Genomic DNA, 25,439 nt, shown 5'->3' with positions numbered 1-25,439 from the left:
TCGTAGGGGACATCAAAAGACTAAAACATTTTCTATTTGTTTCCACACGTTCAAACGAATAAAGCTTCAGTTAGCATACGTCACTGTTAAATTATCATGAATCCGTCAGTAAAAGATGCTTCATGTCTATGCAACCGGTCATATTAGACTGATGATAAGATAGCCAATGCCACTGATGCTTAATGGGAGGTCAGAGTAAGTTTTCAAAAATAAAGAGCAAAGACCCATGTAAGTTACTTTAAAAATTGAAAACTTTTAAGATACTGCGTGTAGTATTTGAGACAAAGTTTAATATTAGAACTTGTATTTCTGTACATGGTGTGTAAAAGCCAACGTCAATACAACATTTCCAAACGATATTAGAAACAAATTAATTTCTATTTCTGGGTTTGTGAAGGTCTTGCAGTAAATAATCAATTTCTTGTAATTTTTAGTGTTTAATAAATGTTTCACACATAAGGTTTATACCTCTTTTCAATTATTATGGCTTAGGCACAATATATTATGTTGCTTCAACTCATCTGTCTTCAGGAACCCACATAGTTTTTTTGATGTTACAGATGAAAATTTGCACAGTGTGGCAATCACTGTCCATTGGCTGGCAAAGCTTTAGTGAATACATCCTCCGCAAGAATAGCAATGGTGGTGGTGATAATGCTGGAAATTTACCCGTCTTCATAATTAAATTTGCAAGGGTGTAAAGGACGGTGTGAAAAGACAAAGCAGGAGAGGGGTTGGCACGGGGGGGCAGGGGTATCCCTTGTAAACTGCAAGAGACAACATGGAATAAAAAGGAAAAAAAAATTAAGGCTACAGATGGCGTAACGTATGTTGATATACAATTTACAAATATAGTGGAAAAAATTGCAACTGTTTTTATGGGCGAGCGCAAGGTGCTCCGTCCATTCTGTAATCTCTCTTTGGGCTTCAAACCACGCCCATGTCACGTCAGTCACTTACATTGGTTGATGGGCTTGCCTTTTAAAATCTGCTTGCTTTCATTTGTGAAAGGCATGCATATGTCATGCCTTTTCCAGTGTTTAGCCCACGTACACAGCACCGGTAAACTACTAAAAACTTATGAGACTCAATGTTTTCAGCCTGGGGTCCAGACTACTTTATCTGTTTATTTTTCCACGCAGCGCGATTTTACATAGTGCGATCGTGCTGTGTTTTTTTTTCTTTACAATGCTAATTGCTCTAACTTGAGCAAATGCAATACCCCTTGCATTGAAAATGCTTGTTACTTCTATATTTTGGCTTTTTCATAGGCCTACGTTAGACACATTGCTTTAATGTCTACTTTTCTTTAAACCTACTTTTTTGTATCTTACTATTTTACAAACCAGTCACAATTCAACCCCACGAGTGGCTTCAGTCACAGCTTAACCATTAAATTACCTCCAGAGCTGTGTACATTGCTGGTCTCCAAAAATATAAATGAATAAGGCTAACAACCCTGGCACAAGGTTGGCACTTTTGTTAGATGTTTCTATTTCAAATACCAGGAGGCCCTCAATTGTATAGATGGCAGCCCCAGCACTACGGTAACTGCCACCATTATGCAAGGACATCCTCTGGTATGCAGAACATAGCACTTGGTAGTCTTCTCTGGCAAGTTAGGGGACACTTCTGGCAGCATCTTAAAGGGAGTCATTGCTTAACTTGAGCATTCTATACTTAAGGTGGCTATTCCTTACGTAAGAGAGACAGTGAAGGTGGTCCTCTTGGGCACATTGTCATCAAAGATATCATGGTGCCTTCCTTGGCATCCTAAGTATTAGGATGGCCATGTATAGGATTGCTCTCCGTGGAATAATATATACATCCTAGCGATTATTTTGTTCCTGGCATAGCCTGCCCCCTCAGCAAATGGTGGGCACAGTAGGCATTAGGGAGTTTCCACCCTAGGTTTGTGCTGCATGGGATTTGTGTAGGCAACTTATGCGTTAGGATGGCAATCTCTGGCATAAGGACGATCCTGGACAAGGTGGCCCTCCCTGGCATAATCCCATTCATCTATCCTGACAACGTTATTTGCAGGGTATCTAGTGACAATTTGCAGACCTGGCCAAATAGTCACCTGCATCTATGCTCATAGGCTGAGAATGCAACGACCTCACTACTACTATAGTGATCCTGCTAGACCATAAAAGCATCTGAATGGGATCCAAAAAGTTCTGTTAGTCTACCCTAAACAAATCACTAGGCAGGGGCCTGAAAGACATCTTTCCAAAAGCTGTAGTCCCTTTCACTAGGAGCTGAAGAGGATAGACTTGGTCTTTGGAGAATACATTGGACCATGAAAGGGAGCCAAAACAGGTGGTGCCACGGGCCGATACAAGCACCAAAGGTGCAACAGCCTACAAGCCCTCTGGAGAAGAAGGTAGTGCTGACAGGGCCAAAGCAGAGGCCACAGGCCCCATAATGTTCTTCTCCTTTCTGAAGAAAAGTAGGTGAAAGATACTTGACATTGAGAACACCAAAAACAAGTATGCGACATGATAAAAACTTACTGAATTAAACTCAGACGTGGATTGCAAAAGACCTAGAACACTACAAAAAGTTGTTGTGGCAGCTCAATGGCACACCCAGCCCCACAGCAAACAGAAATTTACTGGCTACCTTTTGAGATGTAATAGGAGTCAAGTTACAAGAAACTATATAAATCATTGTTCGGGGATTACACTTTACTATGCAAAACAGAAACCCAAACTTTGCAAACATCTTTTTGCTTTCTTTTGCTATAGCAATAATATTTTCTCAGTTAAAAGTCTAAAATAAACAATATACCTGTAACTACAGCTCTCCAGCACTTGCAAAATCACAAAGACACAGCAGATCTCCCAAGGGGCAACTTTCACACACAATTTGTGGAAGGCATATTAAGTGTAGTGACCTCTAAAGAAGCCAGGTTTAGAGGACTCTCACCTCATTGGCTGATTTTGGTGCTATCCAATGAGATGATTAGTCTACTAAATGCACAGTGTATAGGGCTTTGAGGCATGCCAATGCATTACAGTGGTCTTTTGGATCACTGTGGGACTCCCCTAAATCGATGAAGGTAAATGAATAAAGCATGTGACGATGCAAAATCCATAGTTGAAGAAACTACAATATACCTCAACTACAAAATAAAATAAAGACACTAGAATGTGTTGACAACCTATCTATTGACCTATTCCCATTGTTGTCCATTCCTGTAATCTTCATTTAGGGCGAACTCTAAGTGGCATCTTCAAATTAATAACTATGTAAACGTGGTTTACCAGGTTTCTTTGACACTTCCTCTTCATCCCCAATTTCATCCTCTGTAACTTCTGAACCAGTTGTATATTCCTCTTCCTCTGAGAGCAGAGCTTGCTGTTTCTGGCAAGAATCAGAAGTAGAGTTGATGACAATTTGATACAGTAAGACACATTATAAAGTTGTTCAGGACTACTGAGATATGTTAAAGGAAAGTACAAAGCAGCAGTTTACACTTTTGCAAATGAATACATCATGCACAAGATAAAGATGTAAATAAACTGATTGTAATTCTTTGTGTTCAGTGCAGTTTAATATTGGCAATCTATGTTAAACTAAGTTCTAATCTTCCTTGTGATACCTTGTTTACATTGTAATGTTGAGATGTTATCCTTGGGAAATGCAACCTTGCTTGCCTGCTTTGAAAATAAAAAGCATTAGTTCTAATACTTGACCTGGGTACAAAAGTATTACTTTGCCCAGCTGGAGAACATGTTTAGTGTGACTAAGCAACACAACACGGGGCAAAAATAAGACTGTCTATGAAGGTGCTAAGAAGGGTGAGCTTGAGTTCTGTGATGAGGTGGCGTTGGGATCAGGGTAATGAAGCTCTTCACAGAGTAGACTGATGATCATTAAAGGTCCTACTTAATGAAGAAATAGTACACCACTGAAAAATCTTTGCCTAACTAAACATGAACAACCAGCTACAAGAACAAAGGTTGAACCCCTCCTATCTTTTTCGCTTTTGTGATCTTCAATGACTTTTCCACTCATGAAATCTTTAATGTGGAGTCCACTGAGGGTCAACCTAGTTTTGTTTTTGCTACTCCTGCCAAGAAGTGTGCTTGCGTGTTTTATTTGGGAGTTCATGGGCTGAGTGAAAATTGTGTTCTAAAAGGAGACAAACACTGCACTAGTAGTATGTTTTATATCAGGTTGGCCTTTTGTAGGCATGATAAACTTCAAATAACTCCCTCCTAAATGCACCACAGCCCACCTTGAAGGGTTGGGTGAACACACATTCCCATCCTACCTGGTGGGAGGTCTGCCAGAGACAAAACGGATAACCCAAACTGAAGTGACTGATAGGTCATGTCGGTCCCCAAACACGCCTGATGGCTTGAGATTTCTACACTATACTATCTAAAAATAAAAATCTACCTTCTATCTCTTCCATTGAACTCTATGATCATTTTGTGCTATTTCTTCGCCTCCGGCGAAGAAACGGATTGCGCGGAGTGAAGGTTTTTGAAGGAAGAAAACTTTGCAATAGGCCATAGCTTCCCAACACAGCAAAGTGAACTTGAAGAGAAACTGGTTTTTAGAGCCATTTGGTTATATATTGTTCTGGTCTTCAGAAGATGATCGATGTCACCAGTTGGAGTGGCGTCTGACGAAGACTAACAAATTGTAAAGACGATACACTCGCTAAGCCAAGGACACTGGAGAAGCCCGCCTATGGTGCTCTGCTTGAAAGAGTTCTGCAGGACTGGCTGAAATGGAGGACAGCTGTCCTGACCTGTAGGACAACTATAACGGCTAGATGACAGGGATTCACATAACAAAGGACTCAAGAAAAGGAGTGCACCCTTGAGCAAGTGGTGACTAGATGTTTCTGGTCATGGCGAAAGCTGATTAAATCCATGATTCCTAAGAGTCGAGGAAGCACTGGGGCCCTCAAAAGACTGCACCTATTGTACAGATTTACTGATCTTCACACTACCTAACTTTGTGGACCTTAGGTTTTTGTATTGTGCCCAGAGGGTTGGTTGACGTAAACACCATAATTTCATAACTACTTGAACTTCCCACTATAGTATAGCATCCAGAGGGAGGCGTGGCTTGGACAGCCAAGATGGCGTTCGCGGTTTTGAACAGCTCTGCAGCAAAGCCCAACATCCAACATTTATCGGCAGGCAGAACGGGCAGCAGGGTCCTGTGGGACCGACATCGGGCGTGGCGGTGCCCCCTAGACTGGATCGTTGCCAGCTGCAGACGAAAGGAGCCAGATACAGCCCTTGACTGTAAGGAGCAGCGTGGTCTGCACACAGGCGGCTGGCGAGGTCAGCATTACAGGCTGCGCTGGGCTGCTGCACACGGTGACTACTGAACATGGTCCTGTAGGAGGCTTGCCTGGTTTGTAGTGGGTACCTACGGTACTTACACCTCATACCAGGTCAAGTCAGCCCTTATTAGTGAAATGTAGACAGTGTCTAGAAGCCAGGCTCTCTAGGGGTAGTGTGGATGAGCAGCCAAGGCTTAACTAGGAGTCATGCAAGGCTCATGCAATACAACTGAAGTCACACCGTACTCACACACATGAAAGAAAATACTCAGTGTTATAAAAATAAAGGTAGTTTTTTTTTGGTGACACAAATGCCAAAAATACCATGGAGAGTATACTGCCTTATGAGGTATATAATACACAAATTATATACACTAGTATGCAGAAATAGCTGTAAAAACGGTTAGAAAACACAATAGTAAGAAATGGGCCTAGGGGAACACAAACCATATACTAAGAATGTGGAATGCAAAAGTCGGTTTTCCACCTAGGCAAGTGTAGTGTGTAGAGGGGCACTGGGAGTATTAAAAAACACCAAAGGTAAGTAATAGAACCCACCCTAGAGCCCAGGAAAGTGTGAGTAAATCACAGTAACTTTCCTAGAACACACCAGAACACGAGAAAGAAGATATTGCAAGAACCAGAAGAGGCTGCAAGTTACCAACAATGGACTTCTGGACCTGAAGACCTGTGGAAGAAGAGGACCAAGTCCAAGAAGCACTGAAAAGTCCAGGAGCCCCTGCTAACCTGGATGAAGGTGCAAAAGAGGAACCCCCGGTGAGGAACAACAGTCAGTATTGCACCCAAGAAGACAGATGTGGGTTCCTGGTTGGTGCAGAAGATGTCCCACGCCGGATGGATAAATGCAGTCTGGTTTACGTTGTTGGATTCCGCCAACAAGCCTTGGCACATGCAAAGCTCGCGGTTAGCGGAAAATGGTGCCGCCCAGGACCAGGAGGGACCTGGTGGACTCTACCCAGGAGGGGGAGAGACAGAGGGGGCTTTCAGCAACTCAGAGAGCCCTCAGAAGACCAGGCAGTGCACACACAGCACTACAGAAAGGGATCCCACGCCGCCGGAGAACCACACCGGATGTACTGCACGATGCACAAAGAAGTTCCTGGAAAGATGCCAACAAGCCTTGGCAACTGCAAAACACACAGTGCACGAGGTACTGTCTTACGTGGGAAAGCAAGCTCTTACCTCCACCATGGTTGAACATTTGGACGTCAGGACTGTCGGGACTACTTCAGTACACCACCCGTGATGCTGGATCTACGCACTTCGTCTGAAGACGAGACCCAAGCCACTGGTCATCGCTGAGAGAGGTTCCTGCTGAAGCAGTGAAGTGACTCCTTCACTTCAAGGGAGATTTCCTTGTTCTTCTGGTGCAGGCTGAAGACTGGCTGTCCTCTGAGGATGCACAACCGGGAAACAGTTGCAGTTGCTGCAGGAGCTGAAGATACAATATTGCAGAAGTCGTCTTTGCTTCTTTGCTGCAGTTGTAGAGTTCCTGGAGGGTCCAGATGCAGTTTCCTTGGTAAGAAGGTGAAGTAAAGGATGCAGAGGATTCCTGCTGAAGTCTTGCAATCCGATTCTGAAAAACCACCCAAGAGAGGGACCCTAAATAGCCCTGAAAGGGGGATTGGTCAGCTAACAGGTAATCACCTGACATCACCTGCTGGCACTGGCCACTCAGATGCTCTCAGAGTTCCCTGCCACCTTGGAATGCAAGATGGCAAAACCCAGGGACCCCCTGGAGGAGCTCTGAGCATCACACCTGGGGTGGTGATGGACAAGGGAGTGGTCACTCCCCTTTCCTTTGTTCAGTTTCACGCCAGAGCAGGGTCTAGGGGTCCCTGAACCAGTGTAGACTGGATTATGCAAGGAGGGCACCATCTGTGCCCTTCCAAGCATTTCCACAGGCTCTAGGAGGCTACCCCTCCCATGCTTGTAACACCTATTTCAAAGGGGAGAGTGTGTAACACCCCTCTCCCAAAGGAAATCCTTTGTTCTGCCTTCCTGGGATTGAGCTGCTCATGCACCAGGAGGGCAGAAACCGGTCTGTGAGGTGGCAGCAGCTGGGGCTGCCTGGAAAACCTCAGAAGGCTGTAATGGCAGTACTGGGGGTCCTCTAAAGAGCCCCCAGAGTGCATGGAATCATACAACCAATGCTTGCAAAAGCCTTGGGGTATGATTTCAACATGTTTAATACCAACCATGGCCATATTCAGAGTTACCATTGTGAAGCTGGACATAGCTAGTGACCTATGTCCAGTGCATGCGTAAAATGGCATCCTTGCACTCCCGAAGTCCGAGAACATTTTCCTGGAGGTCATGGGGGCACCTCTGCTAGTGCAGGGGTGCCCTCACACACAGGTACTCTGCACCCAGCCTTCAGGGTTGGAAGGCCTGCAATGTGGGTGACTTATAAGTGAGCTGGTGCAGTGTAAATGGCAGTGAAAGGGTGCATGCACCATTTCAACAGGCTGCAATGGCAGTCCTGTAGAAGCCTCTGTATGGGCTCCCTATGGGTGGCAAAAGAAATGCTGCAGCCCATAGGGATCCCCTGGATCCCCAATGCCGTGGGTGCCTAGGTACCATATGCTAGTGACTTATAAGGGGTGACCAGTATGCCAACTTTGGGTGAAATACTGGGTTACCAGTATGCAGTGACAACATTTAGAGGAGAGAGAGCATTAATCACAGGGGGCCTAGTTAGCAGGATCCCAGTGAACACAGTCAAACACATTGACATCAGGCAGAATTTGGGGGTAACATGCCAAAAAGAGGGTACTTTCCTACAGGTCCCGCTGTGACCCTGGTTGGGACCTACTGCGGAGGGATGGGTGACCCGTGGACGGCACCGGACAGTGAGTGGGCCTCTGGGGGGGAATGATGGTGTGCGGCGGGCTTGGGCCTGAAGGGAGGCCTGCTTTCTGAAACCTTGCCAGACGAACTGGGGAACGCTCCTGGCTCCCACACGTGGGCTCTGTGCCTCCGCTGCCTCCGCTCCCTCCGCCCCACCTTCCTTTTCTTTTCTTTCAAGGAGAACCCAAGGGGCTGAGTGGCCGGCTGCAACGTTACAGGACGCGGCTACAGAGACGCGCCCTTCACCATCGATTGCGCCCCACTGAATGAACCGATCTTGAGGTGCGGCTAAGATGTGAAGAGGGCACTGAAGAGGCCACGTCCCTAAGAACTACCCTGGCTTGGTGACGGCGGCTCCTGGAAGAGAAGACTCTAGCAGGCAGTTGTAATTGCAGCAGAGGAGGGCCTTAGCCTTGCGGCTGCTTCAGCTGGAGTGAGCAACGTGGAGAATGCAGGGGCCGATCTGAGGTTGGGGCCACTGGAGAGGGGGGCTGCTCGTGCGGCTGCGCTTAATGACGACCATTCAGTGCAGACAGGTGGGCTCTCCGCGCTCTGAACTTCCCACGCTATAAGGCCCACCTCCCTGTTGGCGTGCACCTGCACCGAGAAGATACCTGTAAACCACCCGCCGCTGTGTGGTAGCCACAGAGGGACAAACAGAGTGTAAGAACAGTAGAAGCTGTGCACCAAAAGAATTAAAACTGCTTTGCTGCATTTCTGCTCATCCGGTACTGCGACCAGAGGTAAACGGACCCCTGCGGCCGCCGCCGCAATGGGTCGCCTTCATTCTTGGATGGGGGGCAGCTCATAGGTGTCGAGGCCTGAAGCCCTAACCTCCAATGGTCACAAACTGGATGCGGTACAGGCAGCTGTGGTACACACTGCTGCAGCCCTTGAGCATACACGAACGTCGCTGGAAAATAAAAATAGATAAAGTAGCAAGTGATCTCAATCTATTACACGCAGACCACTGTAAACTGGTAGACAAAAACCAATCTGCTGGAGGGTACCTTGAGTGTTCTTGCTCCCAAGACTAAGCAGATGGAGGCCTCACTGCGAGAATTAGCCAATAGGGTCACGGTACTGGAGCACCATGCGGAGGACGCACAAGGAGGAATAACATCCGTGTGGTGGGTCTTCCAGAAGGTGCAGAAGGTGCTGATATGTAGAAAAATGGATATGTGAAGTGGTCGCAGCGGAAACACTTAGGGAATTCTTCTCAGTCGAAAATGCTCATCGCCTCCTAATGAGACCCCAACCGCCAGGTGGCGACCCAAGACCATTCCTGTTTTGCTTGTTATATTTTGTCGAAAGAGACACCATTCTGCGAGTCATGTGCTTGCTCCCGGCCCTTTGGGTAGACAATGCTAAAGTGATAATGTTTCCAGAATACACCACTGGCGTGCAAAGGCAGAGGGGGTCCTTTTTACCTGTGAAGCGTGAACTGTGGGCCCTCAGCCTGACATACTCCCTCCTCTTCCCTGCCAGATTAAGAGTTATAAAGCAGGGCAAGACCCACTTCTTTGACACCCCCGAAGTGGCGTGGGACTGGCTGGAGTTGGCGGGGTTGGTCAACCAACAAGAATTAACAGCAGAGCGGAAGGAGCAATGGAACCCAAGGCGTAGGAGCCGCAGACGCCACTAAATAACCCCTGGGCGACAATGCCATGCTCCAGACTTAGAGCAGATAATCCAGGATCAGCGTTGCGCATTGCAGACCGCTCCGGCTATCATGGAGCCGATGACTATTTCAGAAAAATAACTCAATGACTCTGATGCGGACAGTGATTCTTTTGGCAGAAACCTCTTAGACGCTGGGTCCATGACCCTTCCTACTGTGACGCCTCAGACGGCAGATGACATGATTTAGACCTACAATGGTGGTGCATGCCAATTTCTCTGACATTTACTGTCCATGCCAAGGAGGGTTGATGACTTGGGTTGTGCTTGCAACTGTGCTGTGTCCTCGGATTAGACCCGTCCCTCCACTTAACATACCGAACTATGGGGGCCCTCCCCCCTCCTCTGGCGGGGGTGGGAGAACGGCCTGTGGGGCAGCTGCGGACTGTGCTGTGCTACGGTTTGGCCTCTGTCTGCACATCCAACGTGCCAAGGACATTTGCCGCTGAGCATACTGGACGAAGTGAAAGCACCCTCTTACCCTTTTGCTTGCGGGTACCTTAATTTCCCACACTAGTTATGCTGAGTAGGCGTGTTAGATGGTTTGGGCAGATACCTGTTGTCTCTCTGCTTGAATAGTCTTTCATTGTGTTAATGTTGCAGCTGTGGTTCGTTCTATGCAGCGTTTATTGGTGGTTGGCTAGGGTCCTGGTCCCTGCTGTGCCCCTCCCCCCAATGGCTTTCTGGAAAATCCTGCAGTGCTTGCTTCTTTGAGAAGTAGTGGGCTCAGAGACTTTTTTCCAATTACCTAACTATAGCTCCCACTAATGTTCTCACATGGAACGTGGGAGGTATACACAGGCCGGCGGACGGGTATTCCATTCATTCATACCTTAGGATGCATAAGATTCACATAGCGCTACTGCTGGCGGACAACTATTTGCACATTTTTCTCCTCATATGCCGGAGGGGGCCTTGTTTGGATTAGGCCGGGCACCCCATTTGTGATGGAGGAATGGAGGCCAACACGGAGTGCCGGCTTGTGTTTGTGCGTGGACGCTTAGAAGGACGCACGCTGTTGCTGGGGTCTGTTTATGCACCAAATACGAACTAGGCTTCTTTTCTCCACAGACTGTCTGGAGTCCTCTCCCACTGGAGCGGCCTACCATGTCTTGTGGGAGGGGATTTTAAGTGTCCTGGACCCTGATCTTGACTAGTCCTTCCCACCATTACCTACCGCGCCCACGGTGGCTGCTGCGCGTTCACTGTGAGTAGCTCCAACACTGGAGGCTGTTGGACTTATGGCGACACCGCAATGCCAAGGCGATAGTCTATAAATTTTTCGCAGTCCTGCACTAGCTGCATGTGCAATTCAATAGAATACTTTGTTCAGATAACCTGTGCTCTGCGATGTTACAGACGGATTACCTTAGCCCCACACACTCCGATTACAATCCCCAACTCATACAAATGGGGTGAGACACATCCGTCCCTGCTGTTCCCACCTGGCGGCTGCGGCGGGAGATGCTAGAGGATGTGCTCTTTAGGGCGTCGCTTGGCACAGCCACAGCGGAGTATTTTGATCATAATGCTGGTACTGCCTCGTATGGAATCATTGAATGGAATGCATTCAAGGTTTACATACGAGGACACAGCCTGGGCACACAACGGAACATGCGTAAGTCCATTGAGCGGGACTTAACCCGAGTGGAGAAAATGCTGTTGCAATACGAAAAATGTGCCACCCGGAACTCTGTGGGGAGGCGTGCAGTAGCAGATAAGAAGACAGAACACTTATCTCTGGTAGACAGGTTGCACAACCTCTATTATGCAGCTCATTCCGCACACACGCACGCTGCAAATGATAGATCAGGCAGGTTATTGGCTTGGTTGATTCGCCAAGAGCAGGGGTGCACCCCTATTCTAGAGCTACATTCGGTGACGGGCGATATGCTGTACACCCAGGGCGAGATACACGATGAGATGACACGTAACTATGCAACCCTGTACCAGTTGAGGGCGCTGGCACAGCCTACAAACTTTAAGGAGTTCTTTTCCCTGCTTCTGCTGCCCTGCCTCACAAAGGAGCAGCGGGAGAAATAAGATGAGCCGTTAACCTTAGCAGAGATTCAGGATAGTATACGAACATTGGCTACTGGCAAAACCCCGGGTCCTGACGGCCTACCGTCTGAATTCTATAAGGCATATTCCTCTATAATTTGCACCTCGACTGCTGCAGCTCTACGAAGAGGCCCCATCAGCGGGGTCCCTGGCAGAATCCCAACGGGAAGTGCTGTTGATTTCCCTCCGTAAACCAGGCAGGAACCCAGTGGAGCTGGGATCATACAGACCATTGGTGATGCTTAATGCAGACTATTAAATCCTGGCTAAACTGTTAGGGATGCGGCTGTCGCCTCTGGTACCTCACCTAATCTCCACTGACCAGAATGGCTTTGTGCCGGCGTGTAGCACTTCGATGAATATCAGACGCCTGTTCCGGGTCATGAAGTACTCTGTGTAGGACTGGCCTAGCGTGGGCCACCTGGTGCTGGACTTGGAGAAGGCCTTCGACTCCCTGGAATGGCCCTTCCTGTTTGAGATGTGGCGCCAGTTGGGTTTCGGCCCATGCTTTTTGAGACTAGTAAAGCTGCTGAATACGCGTCCACAGTTCAGGGTTAGAACTGGCTCAACTATCTTGGAGCTGTTTGAGGCTGGCAAGGGGACTCAGCAGGGTTACCTCCTTTCCCTGCTGCTGTTCTTGCTGATGATAGATCACCTGGCAGCAGAGCTCTGCTGACTAGGAACACCGTGGAATACCCCACTAGGGGATGGTAGACATACTGTGTCCCTGTACACAGACAATCTCCTCCTTTATTTCAGGAATATTTCCAATATTTCTGAGGGAGTTGCAGATATACTGCAGCACTTTGCCATGATGTCAGGGTTGCGTGTCAATTGGGCGAAGTCGTGCCTTTTCCCTTTCAGTCCCGATCAGTCGAACAGACCTTGGTCTTGCTCTATTGGGAGTACTCATCCCTTGGCAGCCTAAGACATTTCAATACTTAGGCATTAATGTATACCACACGACAGATGACCTGTGGGATGGAAACCTCAAGTGAGCGGTGTCATCTATTTGTGCCAAAATTACTTTTTGGCAGACGGTGCCGCTCTCTGTGATGCGGCGAATCGAGCTTCAGTAAATGGTGGTTCTCCCCCGAATGCTTTACTATTTCTCCAACCTACCATTGTACGTTCCAACCAAAAGTTTTCAGAGAACTGGACTCCAGAATTAGGGCAATTTATTTGGAACAAAAGCCGCTGGAGGGTGGCACTAATAAAATTATATTCCCCACTGGAAAAAGGCGGACTAGCGGTACCTAACATGGAGCACTACTACCTGGACTCCCAGCTGCAATGGGAGGCCAAGTGGCTTTCTGAACTTCAGTTTTCAGCCGAAGCAGCAGGGACACAGCCCTGGTCGCTCTCAGAGGTGTTGCATCTGTTCCACCCGGCTGCACGGCTAAAGCACCAAACTTGGGGGGTAGGGCTTGACGGAGCAAGCAGCATGGGGCCTTGCAGTGGTGCGCCAGTGTACTTCGATTGAATGACTGAGCGAAGATGCAATGGTGATTGCAGGGGCAGGGGTGGAGTGGGTGACCGAGGACCAGGCTCTAGTGAAGGTTTTGGTTATGTTGCTGTATTGTTGTATATAAAATTTATGCTGAATCTTAACTCCTCTACTGTGCGGTGTGAGACAGCCACCTACTGAAAAGATGCACTGATCTATTATCTCTCTCATGCTGATAACTGTCCCGTAAACTGGTGGCATGTGGTATATCGTAATCCTACTATACCACCACCTTAGCCCTGATGGTATATCCTAACTGCTAATAAATGCTGTATTTACTAGCAAGCAAAAGGACTGGGGGGCAAAGGAACACAGAAATGATATGCCTCAGATATTGTAACTCTAACTCCCATACAGTAACTGATGTACATGATATGTATCTGTATTTTCTCTATGAAAATGAAATAAAATTATTCAAGCAAAAAAAAATAGTATAGCATCCAGAGACAGAGTGTAGTAGGATAACAATCCTAAACCATCACTCCCCCAAGGGGGAAGCTTTGATTCCAGCGAGTGCCCTCAGTCTCACAGGTGCCACAACCTCTCAAAAACATCATCTGCATACAGCTATTTATATGGCTTTTCAAGTTTAGTACCACAAGGGAGACAAAATTGGGTGCTAGGTCCACTTACAGCTGATCCCCACCTTGAGCACAGTGACATATGAGAGACAGCTGGAGCAGTGACTGGTCTTGTTCAGTGCCCCAGCCACTGAATGTAGAATCCCCAGTGGCTCCGTTCACGCAACACTACAACTTGGATTTTGAACATGTTTTTTGTGAAATAAAAATCTCCTTCATGTATGCTGAGAATACCAGTTCACTTGCAGGTGACAGATTTTTGGGTTTTGAGCAGGGTTAGGCCGAACCTACAGCCAAAACCTACACCAACAGGTTAGCTGACATAGTTGAAGGCAATGTGCAGTGTGTGTAGGGGGAAAAAGGTGCAAAGAGCAGGGCCTAAGTCTCTGTCCAAGCCAGGCACCAAGAGCACAACAGGCGTGGCTGAAGCTATATCATTGGGGTGATTAAAATGATTTGAACAAAAACACAGTGTATTAAATGTATATTCAGTCTTCCTTAAAAAAAACTGTGTATATACAAAAACAAGATTCTGCAAGACATTACCAACAACCAACAATATGCCAACACTTCCATTAATATAACTGATGTAATGAAAAGCAAACCTTCCTCAGTAAAAAACAAAAAAACAAACAAAACACCTTCGGAATAATCCTACGAGTCCTCTGGAGGAGTCATTTTAATTCAAAGAACTGTGGCTAAACATAATCAAACTAGTAAAAAAAAACGACCACACAATCTCCCACTCAAGAAATCTCTTTAACGTCTAATCACAACTGGTTTTCTCATAAAAAGCATACTCAGAAGCATAACAAAGGTGCAGCTCATGTATTAATTATGGGAAAGGACAAATTTTATTTTCAGCTGGAAGCACACTCCTACCACCTGTCTATTCCCTTTGAGACAGAACAGGACAAAGGCTCAAATAGGATATACACATGGCCTAGAAAAAATGGCTTGATTTTTAAAAAGTATATAAACACTGCTACAGAGCCTTCACTAAGACTTTTGCATCCGCATTAACAGTCCATACGTTCACAGAGATTTTGCCTACAGAATTTTCTAGTGAGAACTAGGATAGTTGTAGAAGAATTCGGAAGCCATGTCTCCAGTGAGATTCAGGTTTCATATTGCTTACATTATGAACCTGTAACAAAGATACATTGGGAGCAAAAAGTCATATTGCAAGTGTTTGCAAAATAAACAACAAATTTACATAGGGATCTATTCAATAGTCTTAATTACAGTTTTCTGTTATTCAAAGAGAATTCCCCCTAAATGGACTTCAGGGTATGAGTTGGTTGGTGGCTTTCCTCGGCTCACTGTGTGGAAAATGAATGTAGGAAGTTGGCTCTGTATGTACTATTTCAAAGTAAGAAATAGCATGCACAGAGTCCAAGGGTTCCCCTTAGAGGTAAGATAGTGGCAAAAAGAGATAATTCTAATGCTCTATTTTGTGGTAGTGTGGTCGAGCAGTAGGCTTATCAGAGGGTAGTGTTAAGCATTTGTTGTACACACACAGGCAATAAATGAGGAACACACACTCAGAGACAATTCCAGGTTAATAGGTTTTTGTATAGAAAAATATATTTTCTTAGTTTATTTTAAGAACCACAGGTTCAAGATTTACAATCAATACTTTAAATGAAAGGTACTTCACTCAGGTATCACAGGAACTTTGAATCAGCAAAATAGCATGTACAGTTTTGGCAAAAATGGCAATAAGCTATTTTAAAACTAGACAGTGCAAATTTCAACAGTTCCTGGGGGAGGTAAGTGTTTGTTAGTTTTGCAGGTAATAAACCACCTACAGGGTTCAAAGGTAGCCCACCGTTGGGGGTTCAGGGCAACCCCAAAGTTTCCACACCAGCAGCTCAGGGCCGGTCAGGTGCAGAGGTCAAAGTGGTGCCCAAAACGCATAGGCTTCAATGGAGAAGGGGGTGCCCTGGTTCTAGTCTGCCAGCAGGCAGGTACCCGCGACTTCGGAAGGCAGACCAGGGGGGTTTTGAAGGGCACCGGGGGGGACACAAGTCAGCACAAAAAGTACATCCTCAGCGGCACAGGGGCGGCCAGGTGCAGAGTGAAAACAGGCGTCGGGTTTGCAATGGAGTTCAATGGGAGACCCAGGAGTCTCTTCAATGAAGCAGGCAGGCAAGGGGGGGCTCCTCGGGGTAGCCACCACCTGGGCAAGGGAGAGGGCCACCTGGGGGTCGCTTCTGCACTGGAGGTCGGATCCTTCAGGTCCTGGGCGCTGCGGGGGCAGTGTCTTTACCAGGCGTCGGGTTCTTAGAAGCAGGCAGTCGCGGTCAGGGGGAGCCTCTGGATTCCCTCTGCAGGCGTCGCTGGGGGATCCCAGGGGGGTCAACTCTGGCTACTCACAGGGTCGCAGTCGCCGGGGAGTCCTCCCTTTAGTGTTGTTTCTCCGCAGGTCGAGCCGGAGGCATCGGGTGCAGAGGGGAAAGTCTCACGCTTCCGTTGGGAAACGTGCAGTCCTTTAAAAGTTGTTTCTTTGTTGCAAAGTTGTTTCTTCTTTGGAGCAGAGCCGCTGTCCTCAGGAGTTCTTGGTCCTTTTAGATGCAGGGTAGTCCTCTGAGGCTTCAGAGGTCGCTGGACCCTGGGGGACGCGTCGCTGGTGCAGTTTTTCTTGAAGTGGGGAGCCTGGCCGGTAGGGATGGGGCCAAAGCAGTTGGTGTCTCCGTCTTCTCTGCAGGGCTTTCAGTTCAGCAGTCCTTCTTCGTCTTCAGGTTGCCGGAATCTATCTTGTTTGGTTCTGGGGGGCCCTAAATACTCAATTTAGGGGTGTGTTTAGGTCTGGGGGGTCAGTAGCCAATGGCTACTAGCCCTGAGGGTGGCTACACCCTCTTTGTGCCTCCTCCCTGAGGGGAGGGGGCACTTCCCTAATCCTATTGGGGGAATCCTCCATCTGCAAGATGGAGGATTTCTAAAAGTCAGAGTCACCTCAGCTCAGGACACCCTAGGGGTTGTCCTGACTGGCCAGTGACTCCTCCTTGTTTTTCTCATTATCTTCTCCGGCCTTGCCGCCAAAAGTGGGGCCGTGGCCGGAGGGGGCGGACATCTCCACTAGCTGGAATGCCCTGTGGCGCTGTAACAAAGGGGGTGAGCTTTTGAGGCTCACTGCCAGGTGTTACAGCTCCTGCAGGGGGAGGTGAGAAGCACCTCCACCCAGTACATGCCTTGTTACTAGCCACAGAGTGACAAAGGCACTCTCCCCATGTGGCCAGCAACATGTCTGGTGTGTGGCAGGCTGGCAAACTAGTCAGCCCACACTGGAAGTCGGGTATGTTTTCAGGGGGTATCTCTAAGATGCCCTCTGGGGTGTATTTCACAATAAAATGTACACTGACATCAGTGTGCATTTATTGTGCTGAGAAGTTTGATACCAAACTTCCCAGTTTTGAGTGTAGCCATTATGGTGCTGTGGAGTTTGTGTTTGACAGACTCCCAGACCATATACTCTTATGGCTACCCTGCACTTACAATGTCTAAGGTTTTGCTTAGACACTGTAGGGGCATAAAGCTCATGCACCTATGCCCTCACCTATGGTATAGTGCACCCTGCCTTAGGGCTGTAAGGCCTGCCAGAGGGGTGTCTTATATATGCCATAGGTAGTGTGAGGTTGGCATGGCACTCTGAGGGGAGTGCCATGTCGACTTAGTCATTTTCTCCCTACCAGCACACACAAGCTGGCAAGCAGTGTGTCTGTGCTGAGTGTGGGGTCCCCAGGGTAGCATAAGACATGCTGCAGCCCTTAGAGACCTTCCCTGGCATCAGGGCCCTTGGTACCAGGGGTACCAGTTACAAGGGACTTACCTGGATGCCAGGGTGTGCCAATTGTGGAAACAAAGGTACAGTTTTAGGGAAAGAACACTGTGCTGGGGCCTGGTTAGCAGGCCTCAGCACACTTTCAAATCATAACTTGGCATCAGCAAAGGCAAAAATCAGGGGGTAACCATGCCAAGGAGGCATTTCCTTACAATGAACAACCATTATAAGCCAACCTGTGCGTTCTTCTATATCTCCCTCTTTTGCCGGATTGGGTTAGGGGACCTCTTCTCTCCATCCCTACCTTCTGATTGGTCAATTCTGCCTTCCCTTTCCCCTTTTCTATTTAGAGTTTCCTCACAAGGAACATGCCATCCTTCCTTCTCTTTTCTGTTGTTAGGGTTTTTTACTAATTCCCCTTTTCTCAAGCCTAGATCTACGTCTTCCCTGTTAGTGTTGCTAACTTTGGGCTATTTCATGCACAAATTGGTGATATTTTTACTATTTGTGCTAAAAAAAAACTATCCTGGTGAGATGGACAAATTTGGGCTTTACTGGGTCCTTGGTGCTTGAAATTGGTGGATGTGGCGCCACCCATCACTGACAGCATGCTTAGGCAAGGATCACACTCTCGCCAGCCCCCAGACAGAGTGGCGCTACCATTCATCATTCACAGCGCTACCTATGGTGCCCCTGTTTCATGTTGCTGGCCTGCTCCCATAGTAACTAGAGGACTGTGGTCAATAGGGTCTGGTCTGTTGTCATTTATTTCTGTGACTGCTGTTCAGCAGCATTCGCTGCCCAGGCTTTAGCTATCTATGGGATGAGTGAAGTCAAGCTCAGCCAGCTTGCCCACCTGCCAGGCTAATACTGAGCCTGAGAGGCTATGTATGTCCAAAATCTTCGAGAGGGATTATAATAATTTACACACACAGTATGATTCATTTTCCCTGTATAATGTGTGTGCGATGTAAAGTGCTCCTAGGCCCTACATTAGGATAAGCAATGCTTTAAAATATATAAAAAAATAATTAGTAAATGCTTTTTAAATAAGTATTAGTATAACTACTCAAAGAGACAGATATGTCTGACATTCTTAAAGTGCCTTCAAATCTCTAACGTACAAGGTTTGAACAAAGCCAAAAACCTGCCTTCAAACCATAGGTTGTCGTGAGCACTTGTGAGGTGATAGCAGGCTAAGTACCTTTGGTTCCCTCCATTGCATTGATACTTAAGTGTTAGGCTCCAAATAGCACTGAGTCAAGATAAGGCCCAAAGAAAAGAAGGGATGATGTTCCTTTAAAAGAGGTATTTCCTTTGGGCCAGCATGAAGTTCAAATAGGAACTCCTTGATTTATATCCTATTGGTTATTGGTTGAGGCTCTGAAAGGAAAGCAGAAAACATACGGGGGCTGCTAAATGGGTCTAGGTGTGAGCAAATTACACTGGGACAAATTCAGCATAATTCACTAACGCTGGCCCAGATCTGGCTCAGTAAAAGTAGCTGGATCCAGCTCAATACTTTTGGGGAAGGGGTATTTTTCCTTTCTGCTTCAATAGCCTTGCATTCATTTGGATCTAAAAAAAAAAATCTGCTTCTTGCAAAGACTGTGAGCATTAGTTTACTCTCTGCTGCATCACATAGGCAACAACATTGGTCCTGTAAAAGATATGGGGCCACATGTACGAAGATCCGTTTTTGCGACTGTCAAAACCGGATGTACGACAGTGTCAATGACAGTGTCTGCGATTCGCAATGGGGTCGCAAATGACCTAAGTCATGAATATTCATGAGGTAGATTGCAATTTGTGACCCCAATGGGAATGGCAGCACTCACAAGGATGGTGGCCCACTGGTGTCAGCAGACCACCATGTCTGTGACTGCTTTTAAATAAAGCAGTATTTTTTTTAATTTTTAAATGCAGCCCGTTTTCCTTAAAGGAAAACAGAATGCATTTCGAAAACAAAAATGAAAAGTTTTCTTTTCATTTTTTCAGAGCAGGCAGTGGTCCGTGGGTCTACTGCCTGCTCTGAAAAAATGTTTTTGCATGCATTCACAAAGGGCTAATGGGTGAGCACCAATTTGAAATTGGTGCTAACTGTGATTGTTTAGCAACCACATTCCCGGTCACAAAACAATCATACATACCAATTAGATTCGGTATTAGGAAGGAATGCCCTTGACACGCCCCTTCCTAATACCGAATCCCAAAACACAAACTGCGATTCGGTAACCAGGTACCGAATTGAAGTTTGGGCTTTGTACATCTCAAAAAGCATTTTTCTAGTCGCAAACGGGCCGATTCGCAAATGCTTCATACATCTGGCCTGTAGTGCCAGAGCAATTGGCCATGGTGTATGACTTAAGGGTGGAGGCCAGGGGATGAGTCAGAGCAAGAGACTGCTTAGCTTTTGCCCTTTTCAGTACGCTTTAACTGAAGGGTGCGGGCCTCTTGTCTTAATGTGGCAACCCTAGCAGAGGTCAGACAGGAAACTTCTCTTCAAAAAGTTGTTTAAGTTTTCAACCTGCCACTTCAAATTAGAGGACCTGTGTTTTTGCACAAAAGTGATTTTCGAATTGTCTTCCACAGCGTTTATTTTTACTGTTGTTCCATACTGTCACAAACACCTTAGAAATGGGACTTCAGGTAAGCAGATAAAATGCAAGCCTTTCTCGTCAAGTCATGCTGGAATTCCTTTAACCCAAAGGTGGCTTCTTAATATCATTGTGTGGGGTTAATCCTGCAAGACACGTTTGATGTACTGTTTTTGAAGCCACGCCAAAGAAATGGCTTTGACGTGCCCAACTTGCATTCAATTAAGGTGGACTATAATCTGCTCTTGTATAGTTCACTCGTAAATGCCAGGTTTGGATTTAGAATTGTGGTGTCAGAAGTGTCAGTTTAGAAAGTCACAATGGAGACTGATCCTTGAAATGAACAGTTATTAACAGAATTTGGACATGATTGCAGAAGAACATATCTAACCAATGAACCTCCTCTCGAAATATATGTATATATTGAATAGAAATTCAGCGTGAAGGCTATTTTGTCATAATTTGAGAGTTGCAACTTTGAGTCGGTTTTGGGTTGATACTGGTCTGCTTTGGGCTTGTTCTTAAGGCAGCTTTGGGCTTGGAACAGGTCTCAAAATGTGGCAACAGTGCTTCCTGTTCAGCTTTCATCAGGGAAGGGCTACATGTGTCACAAGGGGAAGGAGCTTTCGCAGTGCAAACATTGGCGGGTGTTTTATGGCTTTCATAGGGGCCTTGCCATGAATTCACAGATGCCAGAGTTCTGTCTGAGCTTCTTTTATGTGTGAAGCCCAAGATAAGGTAGGCTCTCAAAGGGGAAGCCCAGGAGAAGACTCTGCAAAGGCGATTTTCCAGAGAATTATATATCTTGCTTCGGAGTGCCATCTGCTAGTTTCAACAGAAGGTTTGAGATTTTGCTCTTATATTCCAGGAGCAGGTGTATGATCTGGGAGTTATTCAGGAGGCGGGAAAATAATCTGTGACTTGGGAAGCTGGCACAGGTGGGGCGTCATTAGAGGTGCAGCCCTTTTTTCTTAGCATAAATATTGTCTGCAAGCTGAGAAAAAGGTCAGCCTGACAGACATTTCATATGTCAGGGTCGGGCACCCAGGTGCTTTACATGCACGAATGTGCAGACGCCTGGTGACCTGAGGCAAGTTTCGAAAAGCTAAAGATCTCACAGCCCAGTGACATCATCACCTCATGACAAGGGGAATCGTCCCTGCTAGAGTCAGCCCTAGGCACTTTAGGTTTAGGCCTTGTAGTGCCCAGGGGTGACAATCAGTGATAGCTCAGACCAGCCTTCCCTAACTCATCACAAAGTAGAGTGGAATCAGAAAGTTTCACTGACCCCATCTCACTCTGGCGAGTTAGGGAAGGTCCTCCTTTTACTGGCTAACCCTTGACAAGCTTAGCTAATGAGAGGAGGCAGGAAGCTCTTCTGTTTTCTGCCCCACCCCAGAAGCCCTCAGCTCCTCATGATCTGTCGTGCTTCTCCTTTCCGCCACCCACTGGTCTTGCTATCAGCACAGCAGTCCGGTAAATGCCTTAGTGAATGTTTGAGTGCATGCGTGTATGTATGAATTTATGTGTATATGCACACATGTGCAGTGAATGTGTGTGTGTGTGTGTTTATTTGCTTGTAAATGGATGGTTGAGTGTGTGTGCTTGTGAATGGACAGAGGTGTGTCTGTTTGTGAATGGACGAGTGTGAGAGCGCTTGTGACAGCATGGGTGTGAGTCTCGTTTCCATGTGGATGGGTGGATTTGTGCCTACCCCAATATTTCTGTCCGTTACCATCTAGGAGCTGGGTCTTACAAACCTCCTCCATACGCTGAACAGTGTTTGAGTGTGAAGAATTCTCAGGTTGTATTCACACACAAAAACCTACATCAATGTTAGCATGCATTCTTTCGTTTCTACGCTCAATTAGACATCAATATGTTTGCAAAGAGAGTAACCATCTTAATAATTGTGGGTTGATATACCTGTTTTGAGGCAATCAAAGGAACATGGTCAATCCCCAAAATCAAAGATCAACAAAGTAGATAATATTTGAAAGAGTTAATGGCTCATTTCACTGCCAAGTATTTTTTTTCTATGATAGCATATTTTTCTTAGCTGATAAGCATTCTACTAAGGTGTCAAATGGGGAATTCAATCCCTTTATGCTTTTGAGATCAGATTGCTCCTAATTCACTGTCCAAAGCGTCAGTCTGAAGAATAAATGAAAGGTTAAAGTTGGGGTTCCTTAGGAATATGCAGCCAAAAAAAGTTGCCTTCAAGTCTTGATAAGCAACTTCTTGTTCTTGTCCACACTTGACTAGGAGAGATGATTGTATTTGAAGAAAACCCATAAGAGAAGCTAATCTTCTGTAACACCCCAGAAATACAAAAAAGGACCTGATGTTTTTCTATGTTTTGGGGATTTCTGTAAGATTAAATAGCCTACATTTTTAATAACTGTAGACGCAATACCCTGCTACCTCACACATAATCCAACTATTTTACGGTTTACCTGGCAAGAGCAAATTTCTTTGAGTAAGCAAGTATTCCTCATTCTTTTGGGTACCATAGACTAGTTTAACATGTTTAGTATAAGCCTGCCAGTGACGGCAATAAATAATCATTACAGCATACTTTTTGGCTTTCCCCTTCAGGCGTTCTGGCAGTATCCAAGAAAAGTCTAATGTTTATATAAACAGAGTTTTCCCTACACAATCTATCAGTTCATTAAGTTCATGAATGAGGTAGCTGTCAAATGAGATTTCGTTTATTTTCTGAAAGCCAATGCAAAACTGGATACTCCTCCCTGGTTTATATATCCCCATGTCTGTGAGGACTATTTGCTCTTCGACTCTTCTATAGTGCTAGATTGTAATATTATTTTTCACCCCAACATTGAACAACTTCTTCTCTGGCTTGGGGAATTTGTTACTGTCTAAGTTTTACTACTTTTCCTGGAGATGCATGTATGGCATGCCCTCTTCTTTTGCTCTTTCTTGTACCTCAGAAAAAAATTAAAGGTTTGAACTAAGCCTTTCCTTGCTTGAATTTGCTCAAGAAACAGAACCAGTGGCATTGCCATGTCTCAATTAGGACCTCAGCAAAGGAAAAGGAGCTGTACTATCGCCTCTGGCTGGGCAACAATACCCACAATATTAATAGATGTTGCTTTACCTACTTATTTTACAATTTATGTGATATATTTGTTCCACTTGGTGATTGTCAGGTTGATAAACATTACACGTTAAATGTATCATATTTTTCAATGAAAATATGAAGACATTCAATTAACCTAAGATAATATTTTTTTGCGTAGGAAGAGAAATTAGATTTTTTTTTCTATTTGAAAGGTCCTGAGGCAAATTCCAGGTCATTAGCTTCCTTGTGTCCTTCTTATACTTGTTTCATGTTTTCTTTAATTAATGGGAACCCACGTCATCTTTATCTTTATCTGGTTCTGCTGGAAATGTACATATTCAAGTATGGAATCTTGAGTCATTCTTTGTTCTCTGCATTCTCCTCTCATCTTATCTAGCACATCTCTCACCTTTCATCCATATCACAGTGCAAAACAGCTGAATCAGTTAAACTCTTGTGGTGCTTTTGAAATAGCATAAAAAGTCTAAGGTAATAAAGCCTTTCTCAGTTGTTGAGCTGTATCGACTATTTGTAAGAATATATTTAAAGGTGCTATTAAACCTTTTCCCTAAACCATCAATTTGGGGATGGTCCAGAGAAGTACATACACCTTTAAAATGCACTAACTTCTAAATAGTCTTGCTTGCTTTTGAAATAAATGAGGTACCTTTATCTGTCTATGTCTCCTGGGAAAATCTGTTACAAGCACATATTAGATGTAGGGCTTATGTTACAAGAGACAGAATGAAGGAGTATAATGAAGGGGTATTGTCTCAGGTACTTTAGTAGTGAAATCTAGACCTACTATGATGTATGTGAATTAGTTTTGAGATGACTCAAGCATTCCCAGCAGACTCCTAGTCAGTCATAGGGAGTTTCAATAAGAAGAGAGGGCTGGAGAAGAGCTTTAAAGACCCCCTGATGAACATGTCTGACAGATTACACAACTTTGGTGATGTCTTTGTATATCAACCCAATACAGTCTTTGTAGGACAGACTTTCTGGGGACCTAAACCCTCACTGGAGACACCATCAGGGGCTAATTCTAGTGCATTTTGCAGAAAGGTTTTTGGAACTAACAGCTGCTTTAGGGATTGTTCATTTTATCAGAACTGTGATCCATATGATATACTAAGCCTTGCGCTTAATGAAAAAGAATTAGGGACGTTTTTTCTCCATCCTCAGTGGCAGTAGTTGCAGAAAAACGTCTAGCCAAAGTGGAATGCTTATTATTGAATCTAGGTGGGATACTTGGTAGGGACCAAATAAAAACATCAGCTACCTTTGTAACAGCTTCCAGCTGTTGGTGCTGACCTGCTTAATTGGTCTGCAGTAAATGGTAAATATTAATGATCTACAGCAGCCTGTTCTTGCAGTAATTTCTGCCCTGCTGCCACACTGAGTAACAGGATTCAATTTTGAGGATTCAGTTGTAAATTCCCTCAATTCTGCTATGGCACGATATAACGACTATACCTTGTTTCCCATAATCCTAAATACAGGCCTCTAACGTCACACCAAAGTCTTTTCAAATGGTCTATCTTCAGTCCAATAACAGACTTCAGGACGAGAGTTGATTAGTGGCTCCCTTCTGCTCTCAGTATGGAGAAGAGTGAACAAATGTTATCATCCAAACTATGCTATCCTTTATACCTCCCTCTTTTCTGTAAGTGGCTTGGTACCACTCTTCTCCATCCCTACCCTCCAACTGGCACTTTCAGTCTTAAATTTCTCCTTTTCTTTATATACTGTAAACTGCCCCTTCTCTTTTCTGCCCTTAGGGGCCATTGCTAATAGTCTTTCCTCTAATCTAGAACTCCATGATCAGCTTTCCTCTGTAAAAAGCTATGTCACGAGAGAGAGAGAGAGAGAGAGAGAGCAAGGGCAGCTTCTACCAGTTCCCACTGTTCCAAGTGTGCAGGGCCTGCTAGGGCTGAAATCATGACTAAGCCAAAAATGGAC

At 45.6% G+C, this 25,439-nt stretch overlaps 1 protein-coding gene across 2 annotated transcripts in view; it reads right to left on the bottom strand.

The window, feature by feature from the left end:
- The window catches only part of SANBR (SANT and BTB domain regulator of CSR), a 187,147-nt gene that overhangs the window by 69,330 nt on the left and 92,378 nt on the right, over positions 1-25,439 (bottom strand). For both annotated transcript variants that reach the window (XM_069234392.1, XM_069234391.1), the window contains exon 15: positions 3,270-3,369. In XM_069234392.1, coding sequence (XP_069090493.1) covers positions 3,270-3,369 — 100 coding nt within the window. The remainder of the gene's footprint in view (positions 1-3,269; positions 3,370-25,439) is intronic.

Source organism: Pleurodeles waltl, chromosome 5 (assembly GCF_031143425.1).
Source record: "Pleurodeles waltl isolate 20211129_DDA chromosome 5, aPleWal1.hap1.20221129, whole genome shotgun sequence".
NCBI classification, from domain to species: Eukaryota; Metazoa; Chordata; class Amphibia; order Caudata; family Salamandridae; genus Pleurodeles; species Pleurodeles waltl.
This window is presented reverse-complemented; position numbering and strand designations above follow the sequence as displayed.